Source organism: Helianthus annuus, chromosome 7, assembly GCF_002127325.2.
Source record: "Helianthus annuus cultivar XRQ/B chromosome 7, HanXRQr2.0-SUNRISE, whole genome shotgun sequence".
NCBI lineage: Eukaryota > Viridiplantae > Streptophyta > Magnoliopsida > Asterales > Asteraceae > Helianthus > Helianthus annuus.
In genome coordinates, this window is record NC_035439.2 from 33,870,853 (window position 1) to 33,882,054 (window position 11,202).

At 45.0% G+C, this 11,202-nt stretch overlaps 1 protein-coding gene across 1 annotated transcript; it reads right to left on the minus strand.

Annotated features, from left to right (window-relative positions):
- Nucleotides 1-256: 256 nt before the first annotated feature.
- On the minus strand, nucleotides 257-694 carry LOC110892387. The gene has a single exon (XM_022139553.1). It carries the CDS (start codon nucleotides 692-694, stop codon nucleotides 257-259), a length of 438 nt encoding a protein of 145 aa, XP_021995245.1.
- Nucleotides 695-11,202: the final 10,508 nt, after the last annotated feature.

Here is an 11,202-nt window from a genome sequence, read left to right on the forward strand (position 1 = left end):
TTGTCTGATAACTATGCTAACTTTGTTTCGTGCATCATTTGAATCAATAAAGTGTTGCATGCAATAATGATATGACATTATACAATAGGTGATGCACATGTATGTATAATAACAATAATCAGAAAGCAATTCAAGTCATTAATTGTAAATCAGCACAGTCATTAGGTCATAATTACTGTTTAATAATTGTACGGATACATGGAATTTTGACAATTGTCACATTCTCCCCCTGTTAAGAAAATTTCGGACCGAAATTTTAAGCTTTGCTATGAGCTGCAGGGAAGTTAGGGAACAAATGTGGGTATTTTGCTTTCAAACGATCTTCACGCTCCCAAGTAAACTCTGGGCCGTGACGTGCGTTCCAACAAACCTTGACAAGCTTAACACTACTCCTCCGAGTCTTGTTAACTTTCCAATCTACAATATCAACGGGTTCTTCGGTGAAGTGGAGTGTATCGTCAATGTGTAATTCATCCGTAGGGATGACCACTGTCTCTTGAGTTTGACTTTTCATCAGATTAGATACATGAAATGTATCATGAACACCGTTTAGTTCCGCTGGCAGCTCCAACTTGTAAGCTATCGAACCAACCCTTTCCAAAATTCTGAATGGCCCGATATATCGTGGGTTTAACTTACCATGCTTCCCAAAACGCGCCACACCTTTCGAAGGTGAAACTTTTAACAAAACCATATCACCCACTTCAAATTCCAAGGGTTTTCGTCTTTGGTTCGCATAACTCTTTTGTCAATCACGAGTCGCCTTGATGCGCTCTCGGATCTGCATGATCTTATCAGTTGTTTCTTAGACCAGTTCGGGACCACCATCTGTCCAGCATAACGGCGAGCGGCACTTGCGTCCGTAGAGAGCCTCGAATGGTGCAGCTTGGATGCTTCTATTGTAGCTGTTGTTATAGGAAAACTCAACCAAAGGCAGATGCGTATCCCAACTGCCACCTAAATCCATTACACAAGCACGTAGCATATCTTCAAGCATCTGAATAGTTCTCTCGCTCTGTCCGTCCGTCTGCGGGTGGAAGGCAGTACTCAGATTCAACTGAGAACCAAAAGCTTCCTGAAAGGATTGCCAAATCCTTGACACAAACCATCCATCTCTGTCTGATATTATCGAGATAGGCACTCCATGACGTGCTACTATCTCCTTTAGGTAAAGCTTAGCTAGCTTACCAGTGTTATCCTTTTCTCTAATCGGCAAGAAGTGCGCAGACTTCATCAATCGATCTACGATTACCCAAATCGTATCATGACCTCTGGGAGTTCTGGGAAACTTGGTTATGAAGTCCATAGAAATCTGCTCCCATTTCCACATGGGTATTTCTGGCCGTTGCAGGAGACCTGAAGGCTTCTGATACTCAGCCTTCACCTTGGCACAAGTTAAACACTTTCCGACATATAAAGCAACATCACTTTTAAGTCTTGGCCACCAATAATAATTCTTCAAATCTTGGTACATCTTGTCCGATCCTAGATGGATCGAGTACCTCGATTTATGAGCTTCATAAAAAATAACCTCTCTAAGACCACCAAAGAAGTGAAACCTAAATTCGTCCCATGAAATACAAGGTTCCTCCTCGTTGGGTACCAACCTTTTCTCCATTCCTCGGAGATATTCACCCTTAATGTTCTCTTTCTTAAGAGCTTCCTTCTGTGCAGCACGAATACGCAACGAGAGATCTGTCTGAATAATCATCTCTGCCACCACATTCGCCTTTCCTGTATGATGCTTTTTATCGCAGTCATAATCATTTAACAACTCAACCCATCATCGCTGCCTCATATTAAGATCTTTCTGTTCGAATATGTGTTGAAGGCTCTTGTGATCCGTAAAAATAGTACATCGAGTACCACACAGATAATGTCGCCAAATCATGCGTAATGTAGTTCTTCTCATGGACCTTTAGTTGGCGCGAAGCATAAGCGATAACCTTTTGGCGTTGCATTAGCACACAACCCAATCCCTGGCGTGAGGCGTCACAATAGACCACGAAGTCGTCGGTGCCTTCGGGTAGGGATAATATAGGTGCATCGCATAGCTTATTCTTGAGCAGCTGAAAAGCTTCTTCTTGTTTATCTCCCCGTTCGTACTTCTTATCCTTTTGAATAAAGGAGGTCAACGGTTGAGCTATCTTGGAGAAATCCTCAATGAACCTGCGATAATACCCTGCTAAACCTAGAAATTGTCGGATCTCGGTTGGCGTCTTCGGAGTTTCCCAATTCTTGATTGCCTCAATCTTGGTGGGATCCACATGAATACCATTTTCATTTACCACGTGACCGAGGAACTGTACTTCTCGTATCCAAAACTCGCATTTTGAGAACTTAGCATAGAGCTTCTCCTTCTTTAGCAACTCTAAGATTGCTCTGAGGTGTTGCTCATGGTCTTCCTTTATCCGCGAATAGATCAAAATATCATCGATAAATACAATCACAAATTTATCGAGATATGGCTTGCAAACCCGGTTCATCAAGTCCATAAACACTGTCGGTGCATTTGTCAACCCAAACGGCATCACTAGAAACTCGTAATGTCCATAATGAGTTCTGAAGGCAGTCTTTGGTATACTTTCTTCCTGAATGCGCAGCTGGTGATAACCCGATCGGAGATCGATCTTGGAATAGTAACTTGATCCCTGAAGTTGGTCGAATAAATCATCAATTCTAGGCAAGGGATACCGATTCCTGATGGTTAACTTGTTCAGCTCCCGGTAGTCAATGCACATTCGAAAACTACTGTCCTTCTTGATGAACAGTACTGGAGCTCCCCAAGGCAAGAAGCTTGGCCTAATAAATCCCTTATCTAGTAGCTCCTGAAGCTGCATTGACAACTCTTGCATCTCTGAAGGCCCAAGTCGATAAGGTGCCTTGGCTACAGGAGCGGCGCCTGGAAACAAGTCAATGTGGAACTCGACTTGTCGTTGAGGAGGTAATCATGGCAAGTCTTCGGGGAAGACTTCAGGATATTCCCTTACCACAAGGATATCTTCTAGCTTCGGTTCTTCGGCTTCTTTGTCCACGACATGAGCTAAGAAGGCAACACATCCTTTACGCAAAAACTTCCGTGCCTTCAAACAACTGATAATCCGTAGAGGCGTATCATGCTTCTCCCCGTGGATCACGATCGTCTCTTCATTCGCCATCGGGATGCAGATAACCTTCTCATGGCATACAATCTCTACACGATTACTTGACAAACAATCCATCCCAACTACGACGTCGAAGCTTCCCAATTCCACTAGCAGAAGATCTAGCGAAAACTCACGCTCTCCAAGCTCTATAACAATCACTTCATTGGCTTCCACTAGCTTCCCATTAGCTAGTTCTATCGAGTACGGGACGTCTAACTTACTTGCTACTAAACCAAGTATATTCTTAAAGTCAAAAGATACGAAGCTATAGACGGCACCAGTATCAAATAGCACAGATGCAAAATGTTGATTAATAGGGAACGTACCAGTGACTACGTTCGGATCGTGGCGAGCTTCCCTAGCTCCAATGTTGAACACTCTTCCACGAGCTTGGTTATTCTTTGGGCAACCCCGCTTGAAGTGCCCTACATCACCGCAACCATAACAACCTTGGCCGCGTCCATTCCCATTTCCACCTTGATTGTTGTTATCATTTCCCCCACGGTTTCCATTTCCCGCCTGATTCCCATTTCCATTCCTGTTTCCATTACCCCCCTGATTATTGTTTCCTCCTTGATTTCTGTTCCCATAACCATTTCCACCACGGTTACCATTACCGTTTCCATTTCCATTTCATCCTTGCCCACCATTTCCACGTCAAGTTCCAATCCAACACGTTTCCTTGGAATGACCATTCCTTCCACAGTTACCACACTTCCTAAACCTGCACTGACCGGCGTGATGAAACTGACATACATCACACTTGGGCAGAGTGCCCATATACCCTTTCCCTTTGTTCTCAGCATTTACAGCACCAGTCCTGACCTCGGCTGGTGGGTTAGCATCTCTCCGCTTGCTAGCACTGTTGTTGTTCCCTTGGGTACCCTTCTTGAAATTCGAAAACTTCCTTTTGTTTTCTCTAGACGACTCTACATGAGTTTCTTTCTTCTTTGGCTCAGAGATCGAAAACTTGCCCAACCTGATTGCTTCTTCAATCAATACCACGCTCAAGTCGATTGCCTCAGTGATTATTAGAGGCTTAGAAGCAGTTACCATGCTGAGAATCTGGGATGCCAATCCCCAGATGAAGCGTTCTATCCTCTTGAACTCTGGTTCTACCAAGTAAGGAAAAACGCGAGACAAATCATGGAATCTCTGCACATACTCCGCTACTTTAGGACCTTCCATTTTCAGAATCCAAAATTCAGTCTCCAACTTCTGAATTTCGGCTCGGGACAATACTTCTTTCGCATCAGCTCTTTCCATTCATCCCATGACAACGCATATGCCGCTGCTTCACCCAAAGTTTGAACCTGAAGGTTCTACCATGACAGAGCCCCATCTAGAAACAGTCCAGAAATGTATGTGACTTGATGCTCTGGTGCGCATTTACTCATCCGCAAAACTAAATCCGTCTTCTCAACCCATCTTAAAAAAGCTATGGCACCTCCAGTGTCGTCGAAGTTCAGAGGCTTGCAGTCCAAAAACTGCTTGTAGGTGTGACAACTCGAAATCTAGAACCTTTCGTTGTAACTTGCTTGTACGTTATGTGACTAGTTAAAATGATAACGTGAACCTTTTTATGTGATAAGTGCTTTGTTATGTGTGCATTTGTATATATATGTGTACGTGTTTTATGTGAACCAAGAACCCAACCCGAGAACAAAGAACCCGACTCGAGACCATGAGGTCTCGAGTGGACTTGGGCCGAGAACCTAGTGGCCGGTTGGGCCTTTGGGCCGTGAACCCCCACTCGAAACCCACTAAGGGTGCACACTTGGAACTTGACTATATATACACCACCTTAGTTAGTTTTTACCATTTGTTGAACATTAGAACACACACACACCCTCCTACTTCTCTCTCTAAACCTAAGAACACAAACACTTCATCATTCTTGGATCTTTGGACTTGGATCGGCTCACACACACACACCCGGTTGGAAGCTTTACACACACCCTCGAAACCCATTAACCGGTTAGTGTTTTTAAAGATTATGGTTGAATGCTTAGTGTTAGTATGTTCATGTTATGTTTGTATGATGAGATTATGTGATAATATGGTAGTTAACTTAGTTATGCATGATGTTTTGAAAAGAAATCGGTTCATGAATGTTCTTGTTATGTGTGGAACTATGCATAAATGCTTAATGTAAAAATGGGTTCATTGTATGTTAAAAGGTGAATGATGATATTGGTTGCACTTGGATTTGGATCCGAAAAGTTGGGTGTTTATACTAAACAAATCGGCTAATGAACATGTTTGTCATATAGGATGCATGATAGTAAATTGTATTTTGATTGTTGTTCATAGTGTTGGTTGAATAAGTGATTAATATGTTATGAACTTGATGAACACATGTTTGAATATGTGAAGAACACTTTGAATGATAGTTGAAGATTGAAAACCCTTGTGATTTTGATCCATCTTTGACCAATAACCTGATTAGGAAAACTGTTAGTGGAATGCTATTGGTTATTTCCGGATTTGGGCCTGATTATATTGTACCACTAATCTGACTACATCTGCATCAACACGTGAACTTGAAAACGACTGCTACCGACTCGCAATCACGCAGTTGCGACTCGCAACCACAGCGTGATGACTCGAGACCACGCGGTTGCGACTCGCAACCATAGCAGGACAAGCCGAAACCACAGGTTACGAGTCCCGTTGCGACTCGAGACCTTAGCATGATGAACCGAGACTACGGTTGCGACACCGGTTGCGACTCGCAACCATCCATGATCAACACACAGCATGACTCGAGACCATGCTTGCGAGTCCGGTTGCGACTCGAGACCACACTTTGGGCCTTAGTTAGTGGGCCGGACTTATGAACTTCTGTGCTACTGTTGATGAGTTATTTGGGCCTGTTATCACGAGCCCAACTGTTTGGACTTTGAACATGTGATTAACTGTTACCTATGAACTGCTACTGATTAAACGTGTCTGCCATACGTGTTGAACATTTGTGCACTACTTGGTTCGAATCTGATTATACGTGATAACCGTGATAGGACGTTATTGACTACTTGCGACTTGATTGACTTTCTGTGATTAACTGCCGAGCAAACCGAGGTGAGTTCACACCCTCTACAAAGCATGGGATTCCCTGGGTTGGGAACTGGGTTAAGGAACGTGGGTTCCTCGTCCTCCTTGGGCAGGACGTCAGTGGTTCAGGAATGTGATTCCTCGTCCGGATGGACGGATAAACGTACTAGACTAAAACTCTATCACGAAGTCCCTCCTTTTTGTATCGACTAATCGCCGGGCCAATGGCGAGCGGGTCATTAGTTAGATAGCGCTATTTAGGTCTGACAAGCCTCACACCGTGCCGCAGAGGACGGGCGTGAACTAATGGATCTGGGGCACGTCAATGATGATAGACATTGATGTTTTCAGGGCACATAAACATGACTACAGTCAGCAATCGATACGGTAACGAGTCTAGTATACACATGGGGTAGCCCCCACGGCTGGAGAGCCAGATGATGTACATGGGGTAGCCCCCACGGCCGAAATGCCTGATAACTACATGGGGTAGCCCCCACGGCCGGAGTGCCGGAGTAACTGGGAACGAACTGGTCACGTTTTTAAAACTATGGGGTAACCCCCACGGCAGGATGCCAGATAAAGTAAACTGTTTTCGAAACAACTAAAACGAACGCCCACCCGTGAACTCACTCAACTAGTTGTTGACTCGTTACTACATGCTTTGCAGGACCATAGGTACTCAGTGGGAGCTTGCATGGAGGAGGATCGTTGTGGGACAGGGATTGCTACAAGACTATGTTAAACTTGAAACTTTTGGAACTTATGTTACAACTTTAAACTTATGCTTCCGCTTACAACTTAAACTTATTTGTTTTGGAACACCAATCGTATTGGTTAAACTTTTATAATTACTTATATGCTTGTTCAGTATGATTGGTGGCTGGATCCTGGTCAGTCACGCCTCCAAGCGGTAGTACTCCGCAGGTGGGATTTTGGGGGTGTGACAGATTGGTATCAGAGCCATTGGTTATAGTGAACTTGGTTTTAATAAAGCAGAAACGTTTTTGTTAAAACCAGACTATAACCGGTTTAGTGCTCAACGGTCCACAACGACACTTCGCTCCTCATGCAAGGCTCGACGTTCTAGGTAATATAATGTATGTATATGGCCTACTTGTTAGTTGCGTAGTACATTGCTCATGGTATGCTTGACTAGTATAACTACTGTTGTTTGAACACATGCGTACTTACTCTGTCCTACTATCGTGCTTTCGCGAACCTCTCTCACACGTATTGCTTTTATTATGAAGAACCATGTCTGGACGCGTTAACATGACACAAGCCCAGTTGACGGCTTTGATCAACGAGCGAATTGACGCAGCGCTCGCAGCTGCACACGCAGGAGGTATATCCTGCAGTCCGAAATTGTTCTAGGATCATTTGGATCCTACTCTCGTGAACCAACCTTTGTGTTAAACTCTGTCTTTTCTTTCACCTACCTTAGGTCAGTATGCTCAGGCACCGGTGTGCACTTTTAAGACCTTTATGGACTGTCGACCCACTACTTTTAGCGGAACTGAGGGAGCAGTAGGTCTCCTACACTGGTTTGAGAAACTGGAGTCTGTGTTCGAAATGTGTGAATGCCCTGAAGCGCGCAGGGTGAAGTATGCTACTGGTACTCTCGAGGGTTTGGCTCTCACGTGGTGGAATGCTCAAGTGCAGATGTTAGGGTTGGTTGCTGCCAATGCCACCCCATGGGAAACTTTCAAGGAAATGATCAGGGAAGAATACTGCAGTCGTGACGACATTCACAAACTGGAAGATGAGTTCTACAATCTCAAGATGTCGGGGTCGGAGATTGAGGCATACACTAAGAGATCGCATGAGCTTGCCTTGTTGTGTCCTACTATGGTGGATCCTCCCTACAAGCGAATTGAACTCTATCTCAAGGGCTTGGTGCCAGAGATCCAAAGTCATGTGACTTCAGCGAACTTGACTACTATCCAGCAGGTTGTACAGTTGGCTCACCGTCTCACTGACCAAGCGGTGGAGCAGAACAAGTTACCGAAGCGCATAGGTGCTGCAACTACTTCTGGTGCTTCTAGTGGGGATAAACGGAAATGGGATGGAACTTCAAGCAGGGGTTCAACTTCGGTGCAAACTCAGTCTCAGCAGAGAAAGACGGACGATCACAAGAGCCCCAGTCAGCAATCGTCTGGTGGTCAAAGTCATGGTGGGTACAAAGGAAATCACCCCAAGTGCAATCGTTGTAGCCTACACCACAGTGGGCCATGCACCAGGGGCAACTGTCATCGATGCAACAAGCCTGGTCATGTTGCAAAAGATTGCAGGAGCGCATATCCCGTCAATCAGAATCGTCAGCAACCTCAGCAGAACCAGCGACAGCAGCAGGGTAACAACAAAGGGTGTTTTCAGTGTGGAGCTGAAGGTCATTTCAAGAAGGATTGTCCCCAACTGAACCAGAACAACAACAATAATCAGGGGAATGGTAACAATGGGAACAACAACAATGGTGCTAGGGGACGTGTGTTCGTGATTGGCCAAGGTGAAGCAAGGAATGATCCCAACGTGGTGACGGGTAAGTTCCTTCTCGACGACTTTTATGTTACAGTCTTATTTGATTCGGGTGCCGATACTAGTTATGTGTCACTAGAAGTTAGTAAGATGCTTAAGCGTATTCCTACACCCCTGAGCGACAAGCACACTGTAGAGCTAGCTAATGGTAAGAGTTTGGAAGCCTCTCACGTAGTCAAGGGTTGCCAGCTTATTCTCGCTAACCAGACTTTCTCTATCGATCTTATTCCTATTGTCTTGGGTAGTTTCGACGTTGTCATTGGGATGGATTGGTTATCCCAACACCGAGCAGAGATTCTTTGCAACGAGAAGATCGTTCGTATTCCTGGTTTAGGTAGTGAACCTCTCATGATTCGTGGCGACAAGAGAAGTGCTGTTGAGAACATCATCTCTCTTCTTAAGGCTCAGAAATGCTTACGAAAGGGCCACACTGCGATTTTGGCTCTAGTTACTGATACCACAGAGAAGGAGAAGAAGCTAGAGGATTTTCCGGTTGTACGCGACTATCCTGAGGTATTCCCTGAGGAATTACCTGGTCTTCCGCCCCATCGCCAAGTCGAGTTTCAGATTGATCTAGCTCCTGGAGCCGCGCCTGTAGCCCGTGCACCTTATCGTTTAGCGCCATCAGAGTTGGAAGAACTCTCCACGCAACTACAAGAACTCTTGGATAAGGGTTTCATTCGTCCTAGCTCATCGCCTTGGGGAGCTCCAGTGTTATTTGTGAAGAAGAAGGATGGTACCTTCAGAATGTGTATCGACTATCGCGAACTCAACAAAGTGACTGTGAAGAATCGTTATCCTCTACCGCGTATTGACGACTTGTTCGACCAGTTGCAGGGGTCGAGCTACTATTCAAAGATCGATCTGAGATCGGGATATCACCAGCTGAGAGTTCGGGAAGAGGATGTCTCTAAGACGGCCTTTAGGACTCGATATGGGCACTATGAGTTTCTGGTCATGCCGTTTGGGCTGACGAACGCACCGGCAGTTTTTATGGATTTGATGAATCGAGTGTGCAAACCGTATCTGGACAAGTTTGTTATAGTCTTCATCGACGACATCCTGATCTATTCTAAGAGCAAGGAAGAGCACGAACAACATCTACGACTTATTTTGGAACTCCTTCGGAAGGAACAGCTTTACGCAAAATTCTCGAAATGCGACTTCTGGCTTCGTGAAGTCCATTTCCTAGGGCATGTGGTGAACAAGGATGGGATTCACGTTGATCCATCCAAAGTGGAATCTATTAAGAACTGGCCTGCGCCTCGCACACCAAAGGAAATTCGCCAATTTTTGGGATTGGCAGGATATTACAGGAGATTCATTAAGGATTTTTCTAAGATCGCGCAGCCTCTCACCTTACTAACGCAGAAAGGCGTTGTTTATCATTGGGGAAATGCACAAGAGTTAGCTTTTCAGCATCTAAAGGATAGACTTTGTAGTGCACCTATCCTTTCACTGCCAGAGGGCACAGAAGATTTTGTGGTTTACTGTGATGCATCAATTCAAGGTCTTGGTTGTGTATTGATGCAACGAGATAAAGTCATAGCTTACGCCTCACGACAACTTAAAGTTCACGAGAAGAACTACACTACGCATGATTTAGAGCTGGGAGCTGTTGTTTTTGCACTTAAGTTATGGCGGCATTACCTGTACGGAACCAAGTGCGCCATCTACACCGACCACAGAAGTTTAGAACACATATTCAAGCAGAAGGAACTGAATATGCGGCAGCGACGATGGGTCGAGCTGCTGAATGACTACGAGTGCTCTATCAGGTATCACCCGGGCAAGGCCAATGTTGTGGCAGACGCCCTGAGTCGGAAGGACACTACGCCTAAGCGCGTAAGAGCTTTACAACTCACGATACATTCTAGTCTACCTTCGCAAATACGAGCTGCTCAGATAGAAGCACTGAAACCAGAAAACGTTAGAGCTGAAGCTCTACGCGGGTCAAGGCAACTCTTAGAACAGAAGGAAGACGGTGCTTATTATGTAACAGGACGCATTTGGGTCCCACTCTATGGCGACTTACGAGAACTTGTGATGGATGAAGCGCACAAATCTCGCTACTCGGTACACCCTGGTTCGGACAAGATGTACCACGATATTAAAACTACGTATTGGTGGCCTAGCATGAAGGCCCACATAGCAACCTACGTCAGCAAGTGTTTGACTTGTGCGCGAGTCAAGACAGAATATCAGAAACCTTCAGGCCTACTTCAGCAACCAGAGATACCACAATGGAAATGGGAGCAAATTTCCATGGATTTCGTTACTGGCTTACCTAGATCACAGCGCGGGAACGATACTATCTGGGTGATCGTGGATCGACTCACAAAATCCGCACACTTCTTGGCAATCAAAGAAACAGATAAATTCTCCACTCTAGCGGAAATATACCTCAAGGAAGTTGTTTCGAGGCACGGGGTGCCCACTTCTATTATCTCTGATCGAGATGCAC